At 41.3% G+C, this 27677-nt stretch overlaps 1 protein-coding gene, 1 long non-coding RNA gene and 1 pseudogene across 5 annotated transcripts; all 3 read left to right on the top strand.

Moving 5' to 3' along the window:
* The first annotated feature begins 376 nt into the window (after positions 1-376).
* Ccnl1 (cyclin L1) lies at positions 377-12873 on the top strand. Of its 4 annotated transcripts, none has more exons than XM_031374037.1 (12): positions 465-887; positions 1112-1186; positions 1794-1903; positions 3524-3596; positions 7515-7635; positions 8494-8558; positions 10203-10302; positions 10401-10505; positions 10600-10741; positions 10995-11106; positions 11229-11327; positions 12076-12873. In XM_031374037.1, exons 4-12 carry the CDS (start codon positions 3574-3576, stop codon positions 12422-12424), a joined length of 1116 nt encoding a protein of 371 aa, XP_031229897.1. In that variant the 5' UTR covers positions 465-887; positions 1112-1186; positions 1794-1903; positions 3524-3573; the 3' UTR covers positions 12425-12873. The 4 variants fall into 4 exon arrangements, with proteins under 4 accessions (XP_031229895.1, XP_031229898.1, XP_031229897.1 ...); XM_031374036.1 differs by having other exon boundaries at positions 3524-3670; XM_031374035.1 differs by lacking the exon at positions 3524-3596 and having other exon boundaries at positions 377-887.
* A 4839-nt stretch (positions 12874-17712) lies between these two features.
* Positions 17713-27558, top strand: LOC116092963. The gene is made up of 2 exons (XR_004119577.1): positions 17713-20027; positions 27292-27558. It is a non-coding gene; the product is annotated as an uncharacterized LOC116092963 (long non-coding RNA).
* LOC116092962 lies at positions 22357-23995 on the top strand (annotated as a pseudogene).
* Positions 27559-27677: the final 119 nt, after the last annotated feature.

Raw genomic sequence — 27677 nt, 5'->3', positions numbered from 1 at the left:
ATGAAATCGCCCGTGTATCGTCCTCACCCTAAAATCTATTTTTGGAACTAGGGATTTTCCAGATTACTGTAAACCCGGCGAAGTGAGGTCAGGGCCAGGCATGCCTTTCTCCAGCGACACCCCGACACCCACGCGCGCTCGGGAGCTTTCCGGAAACCCGGGCTCTGAAACCGAGAAGCTGCCCTCCCTGTTCAGAGTCACTTTGTTACACACCGGTGTCGCCGACGGCCGGACTCTCCCCAGCGCGCAGACCGCAGCGCAGGGGTATCCGAGGCCGACTCTCCAGGCCAGACTACGGATTATCCGGGGTCTAAAGGGATTACTAGCGCCGAGCTTGCACCCGGCCGGCCTACCCCACCCGCTCCGCCCCGGGGCAAGCGAAGCGCCGAGGAACTCGTTGGCGCGCGCCGGGGGTGGGGTGGGGCAGGGCGTGTCAGCGCGGTGACGTCAGGGCGGAAGCGCACGCTGCGTGCAGCGGCCTGGAAGCCGGCGGTCACGGGAATATCCGTCGCGCCGAGGACGCTGGTTAGTCTCGCTTTGGGTTCCGGCTGCGTCGGGCGTGCGTGTAGCTCGCTGGAACTATGGCGTCCGGGCCTCACCCGACCTCGACCGCTGCCGCCGCCTCCGCCTCGTCCGCCGCCCCGAGCGCGGGGGGCTCCAGCTCCGGCACGACGACCACGACGACGACTACGACCGGAGGGATCCTGATTGGCGACCGGCTGTATTCGGAGGTGTCGCTTACCATCGACCACTCGCTGATTCCGGAGGAGCGGCTCTCGCCGACTCCGTCCATGCAGGACGGCCTGGACCTGCCCAGCGAGACGGACCTGCGCATCTTGGGCTGCGAGCTCATCCAGGCCGCCGGCATTCTCCTCCGGCTGCCGCAGGTGAGAGCTCGGTTGGTTGCGGGCCTCTCCGCCGGGCGGTTTTCTCCGGAGCCTTGCGCCGGGCGGCGGCGGGAGCTCGGCCGGGCAGGGGTGGGGGTGCGGGGGCCGGCGGTGCCGCGCGGCCGGGGCGGGGGAAGGGAAGCGAGCGGCCGCACAAAATGGCGGCGGCGCCTGGTGCGGGCCCGCCTGACCCCGGCGCTTCCGTTCTCCTCTCTTGTCTGCAGGTGGCGATGGCTACGGGGCAGGTGTTGTTTCATCGTTTTTTCTACTCCAAGTCTTTCGTCAAACACAGTTTCGAGGTAAGCGCGGCGGAGGCGGACGAGGAGGGCTTTCTTCATCCGGAAGCGGGAAGGGAGTAGTAACCAGCTTTACCAGAAAGGGAGTGGTTAGCTTAGGCCTTTGTACCTAGTTCCCACCCATAAGGAAATGGGGCCCTTTGGAACACGCTTCAAGAACTAGAAAATGGATCCCCCGTTCACGTGCTCTGTTACCAAGAACTACGTTTTCAGGCTATTGCACAACTCTTGTAAGAGTTAGATTGATTCTGACCCAAAATTAAGAGCAGTTGAGCAATAGAACGTAAGAGCTGGTAAGCCTGTGGTCTAAAAATGTCGGCCTTGATTTTATTTCGCCAAAAGTTCCATTGTATCTAGAGGGTTCTTTTTCTTTTTTCTTTTTTTTTTAAAGCGTAAGTTATGCTGGTCCCAAGTGACCCATGCCCTTAGGCAGGCAGATCTCTTGAGTTCAAGGCCAGCCTGACCTACAGAGTTCCTGGACAGCCAGGGCTACACAGAGAAGCCCTATCTCTAAAAATAAAACAAAAAGAATAAGTTTGTTAGACTTTGGGCAGGGCTGTTTCCAGTTTAAGTTTATACTTAACTTCAATTTTTATCTGGGTTCTTTCAGATTGTTGCTATGGCCTGTATTAATCTTGCATCAAAAATCGAAGAAGCGCCAAGAAGAATAAGAGATGTGATTAATGTATTCCACCACCTCCGCCAGTTAAGAGGAAAAAGGTAAGATTGGCTTATTGAACATAGTATCTCTTGCTACTGCTGTACTGTGCACCAATCATAAGTCAAAACATCTTTTTTCCCCCCCTCAAGTCAGTATGGATGCAAAAGAAAGCTGACATTAGGTGTTGAAATTCACATAGGAACATTGAAACTTTCAAATCCACTCCATTAACCAGCTATCTGAAGTTTGTAGAGGCAGTTGCATTTGTGGACAATCCTAGCAGTGCTGTGAAGCCGGTCCCTTGGCTTAAGATTAAACAAGAAAGGGAGTACGGTTGGCTCAAGTGGGAGTGTATTCTGTAAGTTGTTTTTCCCCTCCCCTCTCTGGAAAACTGAAGGCTTGTCATATAAGCCCTGTAGTTCAAGTTAATATTGTGGCAAAGTTCCGTGTAGGTTGTTTTTCTGCTTGGAGTCCCAGTTTCTTCATCAATTGAGGTTGGCTTTTGTTAGAATACTTCTCAACATTGAACTACGATATATCGAATAATGCCGGATCTGAAAGGACTGGAGGATGATAAAGTTTGAAGTCAAAGGGATTGAACAGGTATTTTGTTTTGGTTAGATACAGTCTCAGTGAGTTTCTTAGAAAAATAACTCATTGATTGAGTTGCCTTCAGATAGGGCCCTATTCGATCTTGTAAGAAGATACTGAGTCTGAAACAGTATCTTTTAGGTGTAGTGATAACCTGGTAACTTTATGTGGGTCTCTGCATCCAGGGCAGTACCAAAGTTGGTTGCAGGACTCCCTACTCTGCAGGTGATTCTAGGTCATGCTGATGGATATTCACGGTGTAGATGAGTTTCTAAGGAATTATGAGTGTGAAAGGAAGTTAGCTATGACAAGATAAGTTGTTTTGGGAGTTGGGTGTTGCTTAGCTCTAAGGAGTATCCTACATAGGTAGTCTTTATTGTGGAAGCTATATGTTGGTGGTAGTGGAAGTAGCCAGTTAAGCAAATATTAATGTGAGTTTGAAATGTGTATCACAGCCGATTTTTATAGCAATTTTCCTCTATACTATTCAGCCCCATCTTTTCTAAGTCTGTGCTCAGATTCTTGTGAAAATATTTTTAGTTCTTTGTGATGAAAGTTGAGAAAAGGGGGAATTTCAAGTTGGTGTTCAGTATGTTCTGAGCTTATACTTGTATTTTGGATTACATGGCTGACTTTTTTTTCAGGGTGTTTTTTACAAAACACTGAAATACAGAGTTATTTTTAGTGAAAGAACTCTGCTTTAAAGGATCATTTTCTAATAGTATATGAGTTGTTGAGCCAACTATAATCATATGATCTTTTTGGTGTTTTCCTGTGGGACTTAACTTTCCTTCCTAGGTGTCAGAATAGGATCATCTTATCTATAAAATTTCAAAGTTTAAAATCAATCTGACTGACTTGTGCTGGATGTAACTTCATTTTTGATCATCATTAAAGAGAAATTGATTTTGTTTCAATGTTTCAAGTTTGATTATAGCATGACATTCTTAAAGAAGTTAATTGCATGGAAGCCCCCCTTTTAAAAGCAGGATATAAGTGTTTCTATGCATATTACAAGTTTACTCAGACATGTAACTTGTATATGTTATTAACTTCAACTCTTTTTTCCCTTGCAACCGACTATACAGCGACCAGCTACATTTACCAAAGCCTGGGTGATGTGGAGTGGTACATAGAGATGAAGCTGTCGTCATGGCAACAGTGAGTGAAGTATCGAAATCCCCAAGGAGAAGCCAGTGTTCTGAGAATAGGTCACTGGAATCGGGGACTAACAGGTTGGCCACTGGTGAACCATTTAGAGAAAAACAAACAAAACAAAACAAAACAAAAAAAACTCCTGTTTCTTGTTATAAGCTTTTGTCTTTGCTGTCCAAGTTATTGAAACTATAGCTTTAAAAGGTGGTGGGTTTCTTGTTTCTTTTTTCTTCTTTTTGCATAGAGCATGGTTAGAAAGTATTCATAAATGTTATACTCTGATACTCCGACTAGTTTGTTTAGAATTTTAGTTCAATTTGTGCAAATTAACTAGGTTATTCTTTGGCCTTCACAATTACAAGGGGTACTTTGATGTAGCCTTAAAATCAATGTTTTCAGTCAAGGCTACATGTAGATAGTAAAATCGACTGAAGAAAAAAAGCAGTAAGTACCATTTCAGTCCTCAGCTTGAGATAATTGACTTATTTCCCATTCGTTTTTTTATATTTTGGTAATTCGTTAGAATAGCTGAATTCAAAGGAAAGTTAAAGCTAATTATATCCGCAGTTTACAGATAAAATTTGCTGTTTCTATGTAATATTCCCTGCCTTTTCTTTAAAAAAGTCTGTGTTTGTATCTTTGAAGGTTTCTGTTACAAGAAGATAAACTTGTAAAAGATGTAACTGCTTTTGTTGGTGACTGTTTATGCTATTTTCAATGCATAAAACCTTCAGTTTGTTGACATTGAAAGAATGTTCCTATTTGCATTAGAAGTTTCTATGTTGAGTTCTTGTCTCTATATTAGCTATCTGGTTTATAATGTACTTCCTTGAACTACTTTCAGAGAATCAGTTGTAACTCATGAGTGAGACCAACCATGCTTGAACACCCCCAGGTTTAAATGTTTGTAATTCATGTGGTGTTTCAGGCATACTACAGAAAGTAACTATCATATGAATTCTTAATAACCAGAGACCAACATTTCCTAAAGACTGAAATTTGTTTTCCAATAAGTTACTGAGCAAAGTCAAGTAATAAAGAACTTTTCAAAGGTGGAGTTTGATAGTCTTAAGTGTTAACTACCTATTCTTGAGTTCTCTGAATACATGAGGATTTTCTCCTTTAGTGTATAGTGCTGCCTCTTCATTGTGTTGATCAAGGATATTTACCTGATTGGGAAGAAATTCTAGCATGCCTTGATTCAACTTGTGTTGCTAAAGATATTCCTAGTTGATAACTTTATTAATATAAAAAGCTTTTGCTTTAAATGCTTTTTTCAGATCTTCCTGATTTATGTAGATATTTTTCTGGGTTTCATCATGGTATAAAATGTTAAGGTAGTTAATTGTTAATTTTGTATTCATTGAGCCTGCCTTGATTTATGAGGTAAAATAAGTTCTAAACAAAATGAAGACAGGAAATTATGCATTTACAGAGCTAGTATTGGCAAGACAGAATGAGCTTAGATGGTTGAGCTGTAGTAAGATCATTAATGGGATTGTTTCCTTGGCTTGTTTTAAAGTCATTGAAAGGTTTGGAAATAAGAGTGAAGGTCTCTCACTGTGTAGTAGCTCAGGGTGTCCAGTAATTTATGATCCTTGTGCTTAAACTACTTCACTCCTGGGATTAAACAAAGCCTGTACCTTTATAGGTTCTTACAGATTCTGATGAGGTCGGGAGTGTGCATATGACAGAGTAGTAATCTAAGATACTTTAAGCAGAATTAGTAATGAATCCTTAAATTTGGCACCAGTTGATAACCATAGTTGAAACAAGTGTTCTGTTTGCAAATTTTGCTACAATTTTTATAATTTCATAGAGCAGTTTTCTTAGTAAGATACGGTATAAATTTTAACGTATGAAGAAAAGTGAGACAGAACTTTGCTTATTATTTATTTATTTATTTATTTATTTATTTATTTTAAGATTTACTTATGTATGTGAGTACACTGCAGTACACCTGGCAGGGGGCATCAGATCCAATTATAGATGGTTGTGAGCCACCATGTGGTTGCCAGGAATTGAACTCAGGACCTCGGGAAGAGCAAGTCAGTGCTCTTAACCGCTGAGCCATCTCTCCAGCCCCCAGAACTCTGCTTTTGTGTACTGTTTGTATATAGATTTTTAATGGTGCTGTTTACTGTCTGGCTGGCTTTTAGTAGCTAAGAGCCAAGCTGTGTACAGATGAAACACTGGAGCCCCTTTGACTCCCAGTACCAGTTGAAGCAGAACCTTCTAATTAGTCTGTATTGGGATTGTCTCCAAAATTTCTTAGAATGCATATAAAAACTGAAAAATCATGAACTTGGTGTCACTGGAGTTTTCCTCCATAAATGGGTTGCTCCCTTTCGAGTTAAATTGACTTTTTTTCCGAAAGTGCAGTTTGTAGCTATCCTGACAAAATGATTCAAAACAGGCCATTTCTTGTACTTATTGAAGCTGTAATTGAAATTGAACTTAATGAAGTTTTCCATCATTTGTTAATGTTTATGCTTCTGCCACCTATTAGTAGTTTAGTACAAAGTTACAGAATAACTGGGTTTTGTTTTTAAGTGAAAACAAGAAAAATAAATATGATAGCCTGCTACTAGGGAAGTAGTTAATGTACTTCATTTCAGATTTTTTTCAGTCTTGGGTTAACTCAGGTTTGCCTCAACTCATCTGATGGAGTGGAGGATGTCCTTGAATCTTATCTCCAAGTCCCTCTACCCCAACCCCTGCAAAGTGCTGGGATTATGAGGTGAGCCACTGCTCCTGGCTCAGTATTACAGGTTAGATTGTTTTATTACCTTTAAGTGGATATAAAATAGGTTGGGTTTTGTTTGTTTTGTTTTGCTTTATCTTTTTGAAAAGGTTGTATATTTGGTAGTATATTTTTCCAAAAAGAGTATAAGACTTGGTAACTTGGATGAAAAAGAATTAAGAAAACATTACGTTACTCTGACCATATATTTATTATACAGTATTTAATAAAAATTTACATCTTGCTGGTTAGAGGTAAGAGTATATTTTTTAAAAAAAAAGGTAAATTTGATAGGTTACATTAACGATAATAAACTGACAGATTGTAGGAAAAGCCGTTGCACTCGCCTCTGACCTGACTCGTGACTGGCTTCAGGATGAGCTCTATAGCAAGACTTCAGTTATTTATTTAAAGGAAACTTACGCTTTTTATTTTCTTATAGACGGGTGTTTAGCTATCCCTTCCTCCCCCCATACCTCTGGGGGCATCCCTCACGGGTCTCATGTGGTCTGAGTCTCAGTTCCTTCTCTGTGGCCTTAAAGTCAAACTCATAGAAACTACATTAACCAAGTTATCTAATTCACTTTTTAACCTATTTTTAGAGGTTTATTTCATTTGGCAATTGAGCTGACTTGTTTGTTTTTGCTGGGAGTGGGGGGGTGATAATTAAGCAATCAAATATTCTTGAAATATTTGTTTATAGCATGTTGTCCCAAAAGGGAAGTCAGAATTAACTACCTTTTGGTTTTCTAGCTTTTATTTTGACCAAACATTTAGCAAAGGGTTTATTCAATTTTTTTAATAATTTTTGTTCCTGTTAGAACTGTAAGTCTTCAGGACCATATAGTTCTTGTCATTGGAAGGCTAATAAGGTTTGTGCCAATAATGTTCATCACTGAAGTTGTGTGTAAGTTCAAAAGGAATATGTCAGATCTAAAAGCATGTGAGTTTAAGTTGTATTAGATTGGTTTTTAAGTTGTGTTGGGTTTTAGGAGCTTTGTCTAGTTAATTATAGTTAGCATAACTTGGACAGCATAAGATTAATGCTTTAACTTGTTAGCAGGAGTTTAAAAAGCTGGTTTCTGTTGCCAATAGTTGGTTGGAAGGGAAAATGGAGATGCCACAAATAAAATTTTTTGGATGTGCAAAACAGTTTTGATTTTATTTCTTACAAACTATAGGACTCCAAGCCCCCTGATCCTTGATCAGAACTACATTAACACCAAAAATCAAGTTATCAAGGCAGAGAGGAGGGTGCTAAAGGAGTTGGGATTTTGTGTTCATGTCAAGCATCCCCATAAGGTGAGTTGTAAAGTACAGACATTACAATTCGTAAGTATTAGGGCTTTTTCTGAAATTTTGAGTTCATTGTGGAGAGTTAACCTGAGTTTTCAAAAGCTTTCTTTTGGATATTGATATTTGTTAGTAAAATGAGACTCAGAACAGGCTTTATTCTTTCTTGTGGGAAAATGAATACTCTTGGTAGTTTAAATGCTAGTTTTTCCTCCTAACAAGCTCATGTGGGAATCTTCACAGAAGGAATGAATTGTACATATCTGTGGAACCTGGCACACTTACATTGTTGAAAGTGATAGCTGCTTACCGTAAAACATTAATAAAAGCTTTCCCTTGGCTTTCATTACTCTTCTAAGCAGTAGTTGTAAGGATTGGGACTAAGTGAGATATCTAGGTCTGCTAATAGCCAGATGGCATTCAACACTAAATTCAGCTTCTAAAATACATGATGATTAATATAGGTCCAGAAATAGCTATCATAAACTTAGTAGTTATGTGTACTTGTGTCATGCTGGGAACCAAATGCAAGACAAACTCTGTATCATTGAGATGTAGCTTTTATTATTTAAGAAATTTCAGTATGCTACACTTTACAGAAATTTCTTAATGTTCTAGAAAATACTGTGGCCATTGTGTACTTAACATAAAGCTTGCCTATTTTGAGAAATTAGAAAACAGTTGTTAACTACTTTTATAAGCACATTTAAAAAAAAAAATGAGTAATGTAATAACCAGCACTGAGTCTCATGTATGTTTTAGGTTGGTGTACATTGTAACTAACATTTACCAGTTGTTGTATTCACTGAACTCTGCAGCAAAAGAACCACCAATATGTTAAATAGTTTTTTTCTCCCTTGTCCTCAGATCATTGTAATGTATTTACAAGTCTTAGAATGTGAACGTAACCAAACCCTGGTTCAAACTGCCTGGTAAGTTCCTTTTTTACATTTTTTCTTTAGTCAGGAAAACAGAAGCAGAAATAAAGTAAGTTTCATTTTTCTCTTTCCAAAATAATGAAATAAGTTTGTTTTGGGGCATTTTGTGGGTTTTTTGTTTGTTTGTTTTTGTTTTTTTAACCAAAAGGTAAATAATGCTTATTTCTGCTTCCTGTTTTCTTGGCTTGAGTAATTACATTTAATGGAGAACTCAATTTAACTTTGTTCTTTTTTCTACTCTTTAATTAAAGGGTAGTCCATGATGGTAAGTCATAGAACTCTGCCCTCTGCACTTCAGCCCATGACCTCAGGATGGCCTGATTGGCTAGCCTGCTCTCCAGCCAATCCAGTGCAAGCTCTCATCCGAGATTCACTGAAGTGGTCCATATCCATCTGGCAGCATCTTCTAGTTCTGTCGGGGTGTCAAAAGGATTTGTATATTTGCTTCTAGAAGTAACTATGCATCATGCCTATGTATTATTTAATGTATACCTGTAACTATCAAAATGAGTATTTCATTTTTGATAGATTGTTGTCCAGCCATTATGAATTGTTTTTTTTTTTTTTTTTTTTAAATTGGGTTCAGTTAAATTTCAACTTTGCAGTGTGTATAGCATCAGGAGGCTAAGGCTACCTTTCACTTGGAGCTTTAAATGGGTACCCATTGCCGTTCTCCAACTACTGAGCAGGCAGTGATATAAGAAGCTATTAATTTTTAAAAGTTCATGTTATTTAAATATTTTTTGACCTTGGACCTTTGAGAAAGTAAGCAAGGAAATTGGTTTAGTCATAAATGATTTCATGTAACTGCTGGTAAACAAGCATTAAATAATTCTGGATTTTTCAGAAATGTCTTTTTATGACTGCCTTGCTTCTCTTGGATTCAGTAGATACTGAACTGTAACATTTAAAAAGCCACATTGCTTTATAAAATGCATGAGTTTTTAATGTGTTTTGTGCAGCAAATACAGTAATGAATAAAAGGATTTTATAGAAATAATCCATTTAATTTCCAGCTCAGAATTTTCAGCAAATTGTAAAGTTTTCTATTTTAAGAAATTTCATGGGAAAGTTTCACTAGAGATTTCTAAGTATATTTAATTGAACTTAGGCCATTGCTTTTATTTATACTTAATTGCAAAAAGGTATATTAAACAAGGCCATTGTGATGTATTTATTGTTCACTTCTCTACCTAGTTTTTTGGAAGTGGCTTTTTTTTTTATTATTATTATAAGTCAGTTGGTGGGTTCTTACTAAAAATGCCTTTTTACCCCTGTTCATAGTATTTTTAAAGAACTTGATTGACACTGCTTTTCGTTATGGATAAAGGAGAGATGGTCAGTAACTAAGGCTTGAAGTATTGTTGGGGGTGGTGAATTCTGAACTTATGTCAGAATTGACTTCCAAAACATAGCTTTTTATAACATGTTAAGAGAAGGCTTTGTGGAGAAGATCTGTATGAGTAACGTGAAATTACTTACGTGCTGTGGGGGGAGGTTAGAAACTGTTACATGGTACAGTTCAAAGATGTGAATATAAGGAGAAGAAAAAAGAATGAAGTAGATTGAGTCTCCAATTTTATGTGTACTTGAATTGGTTTGCTTATGAACTAAGCTTACAGCTGAAATGTTTTCCAGGAATTATATGAATGACAGTCTTCGAACCAATGTTTTTGTTCGCTTTCAACCAGAGACTATAGCGTGTGCTTGTATCTACCTTGCAGCTAGAGCACTTCAAGTAAGTATTTAGCCTGCTGTGTTTTGCACAGTAAGTTTCAGGAATTTTTGTTACTTCTGAGAAAGTAACAAAAATGTTTGAACCATTCTTTTGTTTAGATTCCCTTGCCGACTCGGCCCCATTGGTTTCTTCTGTTTGGTACCACAGAAGAGGAGATTCAGGAAATCTGCATAGAGACACTTAGACTTTATACCAGGAAAAAGGTAATTTCAGTTACTCCAGTTGGTGCTGATGCCATTTTGAAGAGTCTAATTCCTATAAAAGGGAATGCTCACTAACATCATTTTCATCCAACAGCCTAACTATGAATTGCTGGAAAAAGAAGTAGAAAAAAGAAAAGTAGCCTTACAGGAAGCCAAGTTAAAAGCAAAGGGATTGAATCTTGATGGAACTCCAGCCCTTTCAACTCTTGGTGGATTTTCTCCAGCCTCTAAACCATGTAAGTAAGATACACTCAGAATTAAATAAAATATGGGCACTGGAAGTGTATCCTCTTTAGATAGTTTTAGCATTGGCCTAGAAACCATTAAGAAATTGTTACTGCTGTGTGTGTTGCGTTTTTTGTTTTGTTTTTGTTGCTGCTTGGTTTGGTTTTGTGACAAAACAGCTTAAGGATTAGAAGTATAGTGCATTTGGGTTGTGTAGGAAACTTGTCCTCAGCTAAATCCTGTTTTTAATATGTCCATTAAAAGCATCACCAAGAGAAGTAAAAGCCGAAGAGAAATCACCAGTCTCCATTAATGTGAAGACAGTCAAAAAAGAACCTGAGGATAGACAGCAGGCTTCAAAGAGCCCTTATAACGGGTAAATATGAATACCTCAAGAGCTTGAACACTCAGTGTTACACCTTTGTAACAGTTGTTATACCTCTGAAAACAATATAACAAATAGTGTCTGCATTCTTTTTTTATTTTTATTTTTTTAAGTGTAAGGAAAGACAGCAAGAGAAGCAGAAACAGCAGAAGTGCTAGTAGATCAAGGTCAAGAACCAGGTCACGTTCTAGATCACACACTCCAAGAAGACAGTAAGTAATGGGTCCTGGGTGGTACAGGCTTAGGACCCTTAAAATTGACATGGAATTTTTTTTTTTTTATTTATTTATTTATTTTTTTGTCCAGAGTTAGGAATAAGTATTTCAAGTTTTTCCTTGTTGTGTTATGTTTTTATTTGTAAACATAATTTACTAGGATTACAAGCATGCTTAACATGGACTTTTAGCATAGAGGGAAAAAACTTAGGGGCAAACTTGAGATGTATGTGTGGGTCCCAGGGACTTGGGCTTGGTAGCAGGCACCTTTTGAGACATTTCACTGACTAGTTGTGTGCCTTAATAGCATTTCATTTATTCTTGTCATATGTCCTGACCCCGTCCCCCACAGTTTCTTGAAATGTCCAGAAAATGTGGTGTGTGTAGGTGCTATTTATATGAGAAATTCCTTATCTAGTTTCTTAGACATGTTAGGAATATTCCACTAATTCTGTATAGCCTGAGACTCTTCCAGTCAGCTTTGTTAACAGATTGCAGATTTCTTCAGTGGCACTTTGAGCCATGTACTTTTAGGACACATTGGTGATACACTTTACTGGGATAGGATGTTTTATCTAACAATAAAGCTTCACAGTTGAGGGGTCAGGATGGGGAGATTGAGGAACTTGGTCAGTTCAACTTATCATTACTTGTAGATGATTCTTTGAACTTGTCAATGAACAACAGTTATTGATCTGTTGCTAGTAGGCAGTGAACCTAAACTTGAAATTTTTATTGTCTTAAGTTATAATAATAGGCGAAGTCGATCTGGAACATACAGCTCAAGATCAAGAAGCAGGTCTCGCAGTCACAGTGAAAGCCCTCGAAGACATCATAATCATGGTTCTCCTCACCTTAAGGCCAAACATACCAGAGAAGATTTAAAAAGCTCAAATAGACATGGTCATAAAAGGAAAAAATCTCGGTCTCGATCTCAGAGCAAGACTCGGGATCACTCAGATGTTACCAAGAAACACAGGCATGAAAGGGGACATCACAGAGACAGGCGTGAAAGATCTCGTTCCTTTGAGAGGTCCCATAAAGGCAAACACCATGGTGGCAGTCGCTCAGGACATGGCAGGCATAGGCGCTGACTTTTCATCCTCTGACACTGCATCGGTTCCTGGTGTTGCCCATACGCAGTGTGATGATGTGTGGACTCAATCAAAACATAAAAAGCAAACTGATTAGGAAATGATTTATTAAAATTGTCTAGGTTTCTAGAAACACTGAGGACATTTTCTTTGGAAAAGAACTATGTTAAGGTTTTTTGCACATTAAAATGCCCTAGCAGTATCTAATTGAAAACCATGGTCAGGTTCAATTGTACTTTATTAATAGTTGTGTATTGTTTATTGCTATAAGAACTGGAGCGTAAATTCTGTAAAAATGTATCTTATTTTTATACAGATAAAACTTGCAGACACTGTTGTATTTAAGTGGTTATTTGTTTAAATGATGGTGAATACTTTCTTAACACTGGTTTGTCTGCATGTGTAAAGATTTTTACAAGGAAATAAAATACAAATCTTGTTTTTCTAAACTGCTTCAAATATCTTATTTAAATTGCCAAGAAGCACAATTTTTATGGCAGGTGACATTGATGGCATTTGCAGAGGTATAGTTTGGAATAACTAAAATGTCTTACATTATGTAATGACCATTGTGTATATAGGAAAAGCAAATAGGAATGGCTTGAGGGTATTAACTAAAATGTAAGACCTGATTTTAACTTAATGTATCAGGAGATAATTTTGAATTAAATTTAGTTATTTGTAATGTGAATTTACCAATTCAACAAACCAAAACTACAACATAAAGCTAAGACCCAACTCTATGAGAGTTTTGAATGTTTTAGCATCAGTGACATTGTTGGTACAGCTTTAATCTCAGAATGTTAAATGTAATGAGGTCATAAAGTACAAATTGATCACAAAGGGTATCTGCTGTGCTACTTAGATTCTGAGTTATGTTCAAACATCAAAAAGTTGAGTGTATTATATATATAAAAGGTATGATCAGATGATCACCTTGGATAGTCAGTCATTAGGCACACGGCACCACCAGGTGACAAGCACACTTTCTCTCTGAGCCATCTCACGTCTCTACATTAAATTTTTTGTTTTTGTTTTTCGAGGCAGGATTTACTCTGTAGATCAGGCTGGCCTCGAACTCAGAAATCTTCCTGCCTCTGTTTCCCAAGTGCTGGGATTAAAGCCATGTGCCACCACTGCCCAGCTATAAGTTTTAAAAACTTATTTTTTGAGACATTGTCTCACTCTAGCTCTCACTGGGCTGGAACTCAAAAGAGATTTACCTGCAAATAAAAAGATCAGCTGCAAGTTGATAAATCAGCATCTAAAAATGTATAAGACAGACTTGGAAGATAGGAAGTGGGTAAAAGCCATACTTTGTTTTCCATACCGCTCATTCTCCATCCCAACTTTATGGTCTTTTTTTTTTTTTTTTAGCGTTTGTTGATCTGCCATGTATGCATGTGTGAGGATTGGAGTTAGTTTGTGAGCTACCATGTGGGTGCTGGGAATTGAACACATCCTCTGGAAGTGTAGTCAGGACTCTTAACTGCTGAGCTATCTCTGCATCCTCCATGTGCTCCACTTTTGTTCTTGTCTTTGTTATGATAACCTCTATAAACAGGTAGTGCTGCCCTTGTGGGTGTGGGGGTCATCTGATGAGGCTTGGACAGCCTATTGGCAACCAGATCACCAGAGAGTGACTGCCTCTCAGCAACTGCCACACTTGAGTAATTCTGCCAAGCGTGTATGGCCTGTGTGTGGCCTTAGGGGCTCTCTTTCCTAAATCTTCGGACTTTTTTCTGACTTCTCTCATACAACACATCCCTACCACAGTCTCCCCTCCCTCCAACTCTTCCCAGTTCCTCCTCCCCTCCCCAAGATCCACTGCTCCTTTTCAAAAAGTGCAGGCTTCTGAAGGATAGTAACTGAGCAGGGCATAATCATGCAACTCTCATATCGAGACTGGATGAGACAACCCAGTAGGAGGACGAGGGTCCCAAGAGCAAGCAGAAGAGTAATATCCTCACTCCAGTAAGAACCTATAGCATAATATGCAGAGGACCTAGTGAAGACCCAGGAAGGCTCTAATGCGAGTCTGAACTATGAGCCCTGCTTTGTTGATTCTGTGGTGTCCTCCTTCCCTGGCTCCTGCCATCCTTCCCTACCTACTTGAAGTACCCCCAAGCTCCACCTTGTGTATTCCTGTGGGTTTCTGCATCTGCTTCCATCAGCTGCTGGAGAAAGCCTCTGATGACAATTGAGCTAGGTGTCATTTTGTTGGCTTTTTAAAAGATTGTGAGTTATATTTGGTTCTGCCCTAGGTCTCTGGACCATCCAGTTTCCAATTTCTGGCCCTTCAGGCAGTGTCCCTTAGGGTGGACCTCAAGTTAGACCAGTTGTTGGTTTGCCATGTCCACAAGCTCAGCCACATCTTGCAGGCAGGACTGGTTGTGGGCCCTGTGGCTTTTCTGGCGACATTGGTGTCCCAGTGCCACCAATGGATGCCTTGCCTGGTTACAGAAGATGGCTGGTTCAGGCTCTGTATCCTCCATTACCAGGATTCCTTGCTAGGGTCACTTACAGGTTCCAGGAAGTTTTCACTGCACTAGGTTTCCATGTCAGCCCCCAAGTGTCCTCCAGTTTCAGTTGTCTTTCCTCATAATCTCTATCCCTCCCCAACTTGATCCTTCTTGCTCCTGTCTTCACCTGCAAAATCTCTTCCCCCTTCCTAAGGGAGATCCATGCCTTCATAAAGCCCTTGTTACTTAGCCTTTCTGGGTCTGAATTGTAGTGTAGTTACCCTGAACAGCTAATACCCACTTATAAGCAAGTACATAATCATATTTGTCTTTCTGAGTTACCTCACTCAGGATGGTTTTTTTCCTAGTTGCATCCATTTGCCAGCAAACTTCACCATGCCATTTCTTTTAACAGTTGAGTAATACTCCATTGTGTAAATGTACAACATTTTCTTTATCCATTCTTTGGGGTGTGGGACTAGATTTTTTAGTTTCTAGCTGAAATATATATGCTACAACTATACTTGAGCTAGTGTCCTTGACTGTCTTCTGAGTATTTGCCCAAGAGTTGTATAGCTGGGTCTTGAGACTTATGTATTCCCAGTTTTCTGAGGAACCGTCATTGATTTCCATAGTAGCTGTACAAATTTGCATCCCCACCAGCACTGGAGAAGTGTTCCCTTTGTTCCTCATCCTCACCAGCAGGAGCTGTCACTTATGTTGTTGACCTTAGCCATTCTGACAGGTGTAAAATGGAATCTCAAAGTAGTTGGACATGCATTTCTCTGATGGCTAAGGGCATTAAGCATTTCTTTTTTCTTTTTTTTTGGTTTTTCGAGACAGGGTTTCTCTGTATAGCCCTGGCTGTCCTGGAACTCACTCTGTAGACCAGGCTGGCCTCAAACTCAGAAATCCTCCTGCCAATGCCTCCCAAGTGCTGGGATTAAAGGCGTGTGCCGCCACCACCCAGCAGCATTAAACATTTCTTTGGGTGCTTCTCAGCCTTTGAGATTCCTCTGTTGAGGATTCTGTTTAGGTCTGTAACTCTTTAAAATTGGACTGTTTGGTTTGTTGATATCTAGTTTCTCAAGTTCTTTTTATATGGATATTTGCCTTTTGTTGGATGTGGAGTTGGTGAAAATCTTTTTCCATTCTGTAGGCTACTATTTTGTCTTATTGTTGGTGTCCTTCGCCTTACAGAAGGTTTTTCAGTTTCATGAGGTCCCATTTATTGTCAGTCTCAGTGCCTGGGCATTAGTGTTCTGTTCAGGAAGTTATCTCCTGTGGTGATGTATTCAAGAAAAGCCATACTCAGGTTAAGAGCACTGACTACTCTCCCAAAGGTCTTGAGTTCAATTCCCAGCAACCACATGGTGGCTCACAACCATCTCTTATGGGGGTCTGATGGCCTCTTCTGGGGTGTCTGAAGACAGTGTACTCACATTCATAAAATAATAAATCAAAGTGACTTTAGACAATGAAAATATCTCAAAAATGCATAGACCTTCACTCATTCCTCAAGTGTTACTATCCCCTCTCTATGTCTTCTCTGATATTTTGAAACTTTCCCTTTATCTGCAAGTACTTAAATATGTATTCCATCTTAAAAAAACAAACGTAAAGCTGTTGTTTCACACTATAATTATCCAAGTGTGGGGTCTATTGACCTTACTCAACCATATCATTTTTCTTGTAAAGCCTGTTTTCTGGTTTGGGATATAATTCTATATTGTTTTTGCCTTGAGTTCTTTGATGGTTTGTTTGTTTTTCTTTTCTTTTTTTTAAGGTAAGGTTTTCTTGTGTAGTCATGGCTGTCTTGGAACTAGCTTTGTAGACTTGCTGTATAGCCACCATGAAATTCTTGGTTTTGACTCGCAAATATTGGTGTGTGACACCTATGGGGCTCCTGTATTTTTGATTTTAGCATCTCATGTATTCCAGGCTAGAGCTTGCTAGCCAAGTTTCAACCTCCCAAGTGTGAGGATTCTAAGGCCCTACCACCATGCTCTGCCTTTGGTTCTTATGTGGTTTTGGGGGGAGAAAGCTATACAGACTAGGACTCTGAGCAGTGGCTCAGTACCTTGACTTTACCACAGCATCTTCACTAAAGAACAGGAGGATTTCAGAGAGGTGGAAAAATGGACATGAGGTGTGGTCTTGGTTTTCATAGATGCTTCATTATGAAAAACGGAGTTTGAAAATAAGCTAATGGCTTGTGGAATCCTAGGGACCAACCACATCTGGATTGCTGAGAGTTAAGCTAATGGCTTGTGGAATCCTAGGGACCACATCTAGATTGCTGAGGGATAAGCTAATGGCTTGTGGCATCCTAGGGTACCACATCTGGATTGCTGAGAGTTAAGCTAATGGCTTGTGGAATCCTAGGGTACCACTTCGGGATTGCTGAGAGATAAGCTAATGGTTTGTGGCATCCTAGGGTACCACATCTGGATTGCTGAGAGGTAAGCTAATGGCTTGTGGCATCATAGGGTACCACATCTGGATTGCTGAGAGGTAAACTAATGGCTTGTGGCATCGTAGGGTGTTGGCAACCAGCGCCAACATAAATGAAATAAAGGGTTCTTCTGGTAATAGGAGTAAGAAATAGATAGGAAGAGATTGAAGGAGATAAGAAGGGGTAGGCTAGCCATACTGTACCGTACCCACGTGGGAAAAGTAAAACATTAGACGACACGAGGTCTGGTCACTCAGTCATCTTGAATTTAATAATAATTCCTTTGTTCCCGCAACAGGTAAAATACCTGGGGCAAAACCCTTCCCCCAAACTACGTCAGTGTAACAGTCCAATCAGTAACTTCCTTCTTGCTCAATGGGGGTGGAGCTTCTGAATGTAGCCGGTTCAGTTCAACAGTGGGCAGCGCTGCGTTACTGTCCGGGCTTTGGGGAGGGAGTCTACAGTAGGGTACCACATCTGGATTGCTGAGAGGTCCTATTTTGTGATACATTTTTGATCTTCCTTGCAGACATGTCCTGATACTTATTTTGGCTTTGCAAAACAGGATTTCTCTATGGTGCCTTGGCTGGTCGGGAACTCACTCAGTAGTCCAGGCTGGCCCCAAACTCCCTACAGATCCACCTGCCTCTGCCTCTCTCCCAGGTCCTGGGATTAAAGGTGATCGCCACCACAGCCTACCCAGCTTTATGCCCTGATATTAAAGAGTTTTCCTGAGTGCTGCTTCACAACTGCCTTCAGGCCAAAAATATTTATGTTAAAAGAGACATATTTTGGGATGATATATTCTGGTTTCCTTCACAACTACTGAAGAATTACAGGCAAGAGATGAGAATCCTTTTAGGATACACCTAATGAAGATAAAAGTTACTTCACATATGTTTGTACATTAATTATAACCGTAACAGCTTTCTGAACAAGTGACAAGAAATGCTGAGAAATGCTGAGCATTTGTTCTTCCTTCCCTTGAGGATCTGCTCCCTCAATATAAGTACTATCCAACGTCATATTTTCTCCTTTCATTTAGGCTCAGGAAAAACAAATGGGCTCATAATGCTTAGGGGTAAGTAGTATTGACTGGAGACTGCAATTTATCACCACAACCTTTTCTACTTTCTGTTCCAAGTTGATCTTTATAGAAGTCCACTGGTTTCCACAGCCACTCAACTTCTCTTCATTTGTTTGGTTAGCAGTGGAAATGGCTATTTTTTTTTCCTTAGAATATTCCTTCTTAAGATCCTGTGTTTTTACTGTCAGCATTTCCAATTCCTGCTTATGGCCAGTTATGTCAGCAAGCATCTGTAATAACTTACCTTCCTTTTGTAGAATTCAATTTTTCTGCTTGTGGACCAGATTTTGATATTTCAGAAACTTCTCCTTTAGTTTCAAAGATGGCTTTTCTGAACCTGCTTTCTTGTAGGCAATGCTTAGCCCTGAATCTGATTGGAGTGACCTCCAAAACTGTTTCTGAACCTGACACGGACCACCCCAGTCAGGTATGGGGGTCCCTGAAATGAGGGTCCTCGAAGATAGGTGGGTAAGGATTCAGCGGTGACAAACAGAAACAAACACAGAGGCAGTTTGAATCTCAGTGTATTTTACAGCTCTCAAGCAGGGTATTTTATACATTAAAAAACCAAACATTACAACTCTTAGAAACTGTATCCAGTGAAACAATCACAAGTACCAACAAAAATCATTTGGCACAGTAAAGTATAAAAATCATCTAAGCATTACAACTCTGAAACTATGTATTCAGTGAATCACAAACAGAACAGGTAACATCATTATTAATATAAATCATCAAAATGTAACAATTCTAAAAGGATGTATTCAGTGGGGGCAGTTGTACAAGGCTAGTGGCATATTTCCAAGAGTAGGTTAATAAATCTTGATGCTCAGTGTTCTTAACAGCTGAGCTAACTTTCCAGCCCCATATGGTCAATTATTATTTACATCTAATTCCTGATTTTTTATAAATCTTCAATGCATAAATTTAAACTATTTTAATTCTTTCTAATTAAGGCTTTTTTTTATCCATATACCAAACCCCACCTCCAATGATATACCTGTAGCCATATGAAATTTTATTATTGGGAAAGTTTCTATCTACCATAAAAGTTTTGTAAATGATTTTAAAAGTAAAGCATTGGTTTCCCCTGGGATAAGGTTATGTTAGTGACCTCATCTCAAGGGATGGTTTCTTACTCACTATTCTCGCTTAGGATCTTGGCCTAGGCTACCAGGAACATGTAAATGAGAAAAGGAATAAGAGAAAACAAAACAAATAGATTGCCATGAGAACTGCGGCTCAATAATTTTTCTCCAGCCAATGAGTTTCACAACTGGTTCCAGGAGGCCTCCCCCTTTTGAAGTCAATCACTTCAGTCTGTGGAACTTGTCACACAGATCCTACTGGAGGTAGTGTGGCATGAACCTGTTCCAGAACTCACTTACGCTCTTTGAAGAATGCAAGTTTATCTTCAATCATTGTCCAAAAGGCTCAGGGGATCTAATGCTTTCTCCAGACCAGAAGCCACAGTCACCAACAGCCCACACTGCTCCACAGCTGCTATCCCTGGATCAAATCTGTGAACAACTCCTGCCTCTGCCTACCTCTAACCGGCCTCGTATTGCTGGACCAGCACACGATCATCACAGCATCAAGGTAAGATAACACTTTAAAACCTTTTTTCACAAATGTGACTTTTAAAGATTCATGCCATGCAGTGTGTTGTTGGGAACATCAGCATTAGCTTGAAAGGGATGAATTGACTTTAAAGGTCACGATAATTCCTTGGCTACTGTTTTCAGATTTATCCTCTTCATCCAGGACAGTCCTTCCCAAACAAGAACAGTTTCCACATGGGCAATCTTCCTCCTCACACAGAGCATGGAGATTGCAATATAGTTCTGTAATAAGTACCTTTACCACTAGAGGTCTCTGTTGGGCTGAGCATGATAGACAGTCTCTCTGGGTTTTACATCAGCTGATCCACACAGCCTCATTCTGAGCACAGTAGGGAATTGTTTACAAAGAAGCACAAGTATCTTGAGAAGCATCTACCTAATCCTTTGCTAAATTCTTCTAGCTTAGTTAAGGTATTCACATTCACAACCCTTCTAATAAAAGCAGTATGTGTCTGATAACACTCATATATAACTTTTTTTTTTCACCAAGATAGGGTTTCTCTGTGCAGCCCTGGCTGTCCTGGAACTCACTCTGTAGACCAGGCTAGCCTCGAACTCAGAAATCCAATTGTCTCTGCCTCCCAAGTGCTGGGATTAAAGAAGGCGTGTGCCACCACTGCCCGGCTACATAATAACTTTTTATCCTCCTTATTTTATTAGTTACTGCATTGCTGGGACTTGAACTTAAGGACTTAAGCATGTTAAACAAGCACTCGACTAGTGAGCTACATTTCCGGACCTTTTTGTGTACCTTTCCAAATTCACAAGATTGTGATGTGACACCTGTAGTGAGTGACAGCCACTGTCACACCCAAAGTTAGGCTGATCTTCATTAGAAGTCTGCTACTCCTACTTGGTGGCACAGTTACTTAACCTTCCTGAGCCCGAATTTCTTTACCTGTGATTATCTAAGATAACATTTCCCATTTAGGACTGCGGAGTTAGCATTGTGCATAGAGACACTGGCACACAGGAGGAGGTGCTCTGTCCTGCCATCACTTCCCGAAGGCACAGCCTCATTTCCAGTAACGAGAAAAGAGCTGCTCTGACATCAAGTGCAAGGCCAGTGAGGCTGGCTCTCAGAAGAAACATAAGGACACCATATTAATCACTCCTGGTGTCTGGGGCTGGGACTGTACATACAAAGCAGAGCCAACTGACGTGGCAGTGTGTGTGTGGTTTAAACAGCCACTCAAACTTCCAGCAAGTGAGATTCGGCAGCTCTACCTTGTGGAAAAAAGCTCACCTTTGTTACGCTTTGTGTTGCTGCCAAGGTTGTGCTGTAAACAGAAGTGGTTTAAGTTGGAGTGGGCATAGACGTTCACTCTGGTCATCCCAGTGCAGACTGTCAATCCAGCTGAGACATTAGAAGGGACGGTGGTGAAGCCAATGCTTGGGTATGTTGCCAGGTCAAGGTCTGCTTGTTTTGGACTGTCTAAACTCAGCCTCGGTCCGTGTGATCTAGACAATCAGAAGTGGACGTACCTCAGTCACCATTGCCGTATTGCCTGGGTTGGTAATGTCCAAGCATGGTTGAGTTACACCAATATGGTTTGGAGACTTTCCACTTAGAGACCTGCGCTACCTGTGTCTGACTTTCCTGAAATTTATTTTCTAGGTTCCAAGAAGTACTTTCCATTTGATGGTGGCTGACTTGGACTGGGCAGTGGGACAGTCACTGCTTGGATATGGACCTAAGCTTTCTTAGGACTAGCACAGAACAATCCTGTTTCTCCACACCAACCCTTAACAGGCCTCCTGCTCCTCTGTACTGACACACACACACACACACACAAACAGATAGATAGACACACAGACCAACACACACACATTCAGTAACAGACACATACACACAGAACACACACAGAGGCAGACACACACACAAAGACAAACACATACAAAGAGAGAGACAAACACACAGAAAAAAGAGAAAGACTGACAGACAGGCAGTCACATACAGAGACAGAACTACTTTGACAGGCTAGTCCTGTCTTCATGTGGGCTCCCAGGCTTTCAGGCTCCCTTCATATAGAAAGATCATTCCTTGATTTAAGTACTCTGACTACATGTGCAAAGTAGACCTTTGTGGAGACAGGCAAGGGTTAGCTGACTCCTCCAAAGAGGAAAGGGCTGGTGTTGGACATGAGTCCTTGCTTTGTGCCAGAAGTAGTTAATCCCAACTCTTAGACCTAGAAGGAAGTTCTTTTTTTTCTTTCTTAAGATTTATTTATTTATTTATTCTATCTGCATGTATACCTGCATGCCAGAAGAGGGCATCAGACCCCATTACAGATGGTTGTGAGCTGTCAGATGGTTGCTAGGAATTGAACTCAGGACCTCTGGAGGAGCAGAGCAGCTAGTGCTCTTAACCACTGAACCATCTCTCCAGCCCTAGAAGGTAGTTCTTAAGTGCCAGAATTATGTTGCTGTCATCTAGTCTTCCCTGAAATCTGGTTCCTTGTCAGGAGTTAAGATGGGAACTCTTGAGACCCATAAAGATATCCTCCCCGTGGGTGAAAATTCCTGAGGACCTGAAAGATCCAGAAGTATTCCAAGTCAACATGCTGCTGCTAGAATCCCTGTTTGGCCCACAGAGATCTCGAATGCCTCACATCGAGCAGGTGAGCCAGTCCATGTTTGAGTTGAAGATTCTGGAATCTTTCTGAACTTACCAAGGTCTTAATTTATGGCTCTTCCAACCACAAACTTCGGGCTAAATGGATGCTTCAGTCTATGGCTGAAAGGTACCCCCTGCGTCAGGAAAAAGGAATGTCAAGCTGCAGGAATCCATGAAGACCCTGGAACTAGACCAGTGTTTGGAGTGAAGCCAGTTTCCAGTCATTGTGACTCACCTGGACACAGGTTAAGCTGTTGCCAGTGGTTCCGAGGTGATTTTTAACTTTTGTTATATCCTAACAAGATATTCCTGGATCTCTGCTGTGCATTCTGATGTGAATAATATCTTTTTTCCAAGGTTATTATTCTGATAAAATAATAAAAATGTAAAAGATTTAAAAAAAAAAAAAAAAGACTGCTGAGACAAGATGAGGTGGTGTCAAGATGTGACTTTCTTCAGTTGTCTTGAATTAGGGGATCACCAGACATCAGCTGTCTCTATTATTCCACCCAAGTTCAACCTCAGCTGGACCCAAGCCATGTATTGGTGATGCTTTCCTGGCAGGGTTGGCACCACATCTGCTCTGGCTCCCAAGGCCAGGCCCTTTTGTGGGTCTATCTCCATGGAAGGTTTGGTGATGGCATTGCAAAATAATTGATAATTGGAATGACCCGAGAATTCCAGTGCAGCCAATCCTTCAGGGCAGACAGACCCAGAGTGAAGATCATTCAGGACAGACAGACCCTGACTCAGTGATATCTTTTGCCTCCTTTCTTATCTCAATGACCTCAAGGAACCACCAAGAGACAGAAACCAACAGAAAATTATTAAACCCAGTGGAAATGCCACTTTAGAGATTATCAGAATTTGTTGGATGTGTGTGGCACTGATTGGTTCTTAGCTAGAGAACTTGCTTGAACTATTTAAGAAATCCTGGGCCCAGCACAGTCCATATGCTACAGTGTCAATGGTTGCCACCCTCATGACATCATAGATGACATTAACACCGGAACAACCAGCTAGTTCACAAAGCACAAAGAAATTATTTCAGTAAAAGATCATCTAACAGAAGACAAGGAGGAGGAGAAGACACTCCTACCAGATTTCAGTGTTAAATGGAATTACTCACTTCTATAACTGGGTAAGGCTATCCTACAGCCAGCATGGAAACTGGGCTGTTGCAGTCATGTGAGATCAGAGATCTGAAAAGTGCTTAGACTAGCACTACATAGAGATACATTGTAAAAGTTCGTAGTCTAGTACTACACAGAGTTACATTATAAAAGTGCATAGAATAGAACTACATAGAGTTACATTGTAAAAGTTTGTAGACTAGTACTACATAGAGTTACATTATAAAAGTGTGTAGACTAAACCAGGCAGTGGTGGCACATGCCTTTAATCTCAGCACTTGGAAGGCAGAGGCAGGCAGATTTCTGAGTTCAAGACCAGCCTGGTCTACAGAGTAAGTTCCAGGACAGCCAGGGCTACACAAAGAAACCCTGTCTTGAAAAACAAAACAAAACAAACAAAAAAGTGCATAGACTAGAACTACATAGAATTACATTGTAAAAGTTTGTAGACTAGTACTACACAGAGCATTATAAAAGTGTGTACACTAGTACTACATAGGTTTACATTATTACCTCTAGTAATATGGCTAGTCTATGAGTGGCTTAGCTAAGACCCTGTGTGCAGACAGAAACAGTCCTACTTCAGAGCAAGGGCTCCCGCTTTCCACACTGACTCTCTTTAAATAAACCATCACCTCCTAGGAGTGGTTATGTTTTACTCATGGCCAGGGCCTTAGAAGCCAGGTGTTTGTTTGTTTTTGTCTCTTGAGACAGGGTTGCTCTGTGTAACATGCCCTGGCTGTCCTGAACTCACTCTGTAGATCAGGCTACCCTTGAAGTCACAGAGATATGCCTGCCTCTGCAGAGATTAAAGATGTGCACTACTACAACCCGCTTCAAAGCCAGTTTCAAAGCATCGTATGGGAAAGATCTGAGCCTTTTTGGACCTCTGAAATTTTGCTCCGTGCACTAAGGATTGCTAGCTAGCAGCCCTGGGCCTGAGTGTCCCACTGAGACTGGTAAATAGGACATAGAGCTGTGGCCCTGGCATTCACTGCCTCCCCTCAACTTCTCATTTGCCATCCCTATCCTACAATTTGTGTAGCTTCCCCCCACTCTCAAGATATAGCACAAGTAGGATTTTTTTTTTGCCTCATTTTTTTAATATTTTGTGTGTATGGGTGTTTTGCCAGCATGTATGTCTGTGCACAACATGCATTTCCTCAGGAGGCCAGGAAAGAGTTTCACATACTCTGGAACTAGAGGTAGAGGAGGCTGTGTGTCACCATGTGGGTACTGGGAATCAAACCTGGTCCTCTGGAAGAGCTCAGTCTTGGTGAACAGATGTGCTCTTAACTACTGAGGCACCTCTCCAGCCTAGCAGAGGTGGAATTTAACCCACCTAGCCCCAAAGCCTGGCTTTTCTGCATTCTTAGCTTGGTAAGTAAGCCCACAGTTGCTCACACCTTTGTGACAGAGAAATGTCTATCATAGAGATGACATAGTCATGACTGGGCCTTTGACTGTAGAAAGGAATGGAAGGAGAAATTGGGACAATGAGCAAAGCTGGCTCCAGTCACACCTATGCATAGCTAAGTTACCTGATGGCTTGATTTGCAAATCTAATCTGTGGAAACGTGACACAGTCTCACCTAAGATGCTAAGATGGAGGTCATACTTCACCCCAAAGCACAAGTGTCCAGAATTGTCCTTGGTCAGACACACTTATTACCAGGGAGGACCCTTTTCTGGAGCTCACACGAATGGGTCCTTTCCTCTTTAACCTTGTGATCTTGTTCAAGACTCTTAACCTTTCTGAACTTGATGTTCTCATTAATACCTGTGGCAGGGCAAATCATCCTACCTTGCAAGGTTTTCTTGAGGGTTGTGAAACGGTGCATGTGAAAAGGGCAGTGCCTGGCACACAGATGTTTGTGAAACGTGTTTTCACAACCCGAGTAGACTGAGCAAGGACCCAACCATGACCTCACGAAATGCCTCTCTGAGAGGTAAGAGCTGGAGGAAAGCTTTCTGTGTGTTTATAAGAACTGTCATGACTCACGTGTAAGGGTGTACAGTCCATGCAGCTCATGGTCCACATGTGCCCTAGGATGGTTATGAGCTAACTTCATCTGACAATTATTTTTCTTTTGCTGACTTGATTATACAGTGAACTTTGCGGATAATGTTGTGCTGCAATGTAAAGTTCATAGGTTGGTCTGCTGCTGCTTTGTATTGTAATGCTAAATATTGACCCCTAAGGCCCGATTGCCTCCAGAGATTAGAGAGTCTGCACATAGACCCAACTGATGCCATGTGTGTGACCTCCCCCCACCCCCCGCAAGTTATTTCTGATTAGTGAATAAAGATGCCTACAGCCTATGGTTATGCAGAATTGAGATAGGTAGGGCTTGGGGGTTCCCAGGCTTGAGGAGAACCATGAGGGAGAAAGGGAGATGAAGAGAAGATGCCATGGAGTAAGGGTCTTAACATCATGGCCACAAGGGCAAGGCAATTGGAGTTAAGAGAAAACCAGATGGAATGGAGTAATGGCTAGGGGTTATCGATAGGAAAGTAGTTTCTAATAGCATTGAGGGTAGAAATCTGCCCAGCTTTAGTGCTGATAAAGGCTTATTATAAATTAAAGGTCATGTGTGTCTTTTATCTGGGAATTGAATAATCAAAGGCAGGGTAAAAGCCCCTGATATTAAAATTTTTCGAGGACATCAGAGGGTTGAACCGGAGTCCTCAGGCACCCAGTCCCGGAATAGGCAATACAGTGACTTGTTGAAATTCTTTTGTGAGTCCCTGGGGCCTTTGTGCCTGTCTATCCTCTCTGTCAACCTATCCCATGCTGTGCTTGCCCGAATTATGAAAGTCACGCACTACTTTGGCACCAAGTTGACAAGATCCTCCCTAGATCTGTTATGGATATCTGAAGCCTGTGATGCCATCTGCTCAGGACAGGGGACGCGGAGCCTCAGCTCACAGCAGTCATTAGGCCGGGAGCAGGGTTTTAAAAGGAAACTACTCAAAGCTGGAAATCGATTGAATGACAAGGCGTATGATGAGGTGTTCCAGGCAGGGTGGTGCACTTGTGATCTTAGCCCTCTCAAAGTTGTGGCAAGTTCAAAGCCCACATGAACTATATAATGAGACCTTACTTCCCTCCGTATTTAAAAGCAACAACAACAACAACAAAAAACCCACCACCAACAACAAAAAACTGGGTGAGGGAGAAAATGAGAAGGAAGAGGAAGGAACGGGAAAGGGGTAGAGCAGAGGAAAGAGGAGGTGAGAGGAGAGGAGCTTGATTCGCTGTAAATCTACTGCAGAGGAGAAGGGAAAGCACTGAGCCCGTCAGAGGGCGTGAGTTTTCAGTTCCATTCACCGACACTAGAGGACGACTGTCGACCAGATTATTGCACAGGTATGAAGGAAGAGGCTGTGGGTTTTGTTTTGTTGGTTTTGTTGTGTGAGTTTTTTGTTTTTGTTTTCTGTTGTTTTGTTGTGTGTTTTCCTCTCCACCCTGCAACCTCTTCTCGTCCCAGCACAGCACCCGGAGCGAGCGAGGGAACGTAGTACCTGGTTGGAGGGAAAGAAGCTGCTGTCCTTCCCACCCCAGCGCGAGTGTGAATGTCCAGGTTCACAGGGGGCAGTCCTACCTAGAGGCGGTGAGCAGCCAGCGAGATCACATCTGAGGAAGCTCTCTCGCAGAGCGCCCAGCAGCCATGGGGCCATGGGCCATGCAGTTCTGAGCTACTGGAGCGTTTCTCCAGACAACTGATGTCTCAGTATCAACAGAGAAAAAGATACACGCCAAGTGTTTTGTTTTCTTGGGGGACTTAGAAAAGATTTGAAAGGGCGGAGGAAGAGCAGCCACTTACTTTCATTTCTTCCCTGTTCCTTAATCTTGTCTCGGGGGGGGGGGGGGGGG

The sequence above is a fragment of the Mastomys coucha genome, unplaced genomic scaffold (genome assembly GCF_008632895.1).
Source record: "Mastomys coucha isolate ucsf_1 unplaced genomic scaffold, UCSF_Mcou_1 pScaffold16, whole genome shotgun sequence".
Classification (NCBI taxonomy): Eukaryota; Metazoa; Chordata; class Mammalia; order Rodentia; family Muridae; genus Mastomys; species Mastomys coucha.
This window is presented reverse-complemented; position numbering and strand designations above follow the sequence as displayed.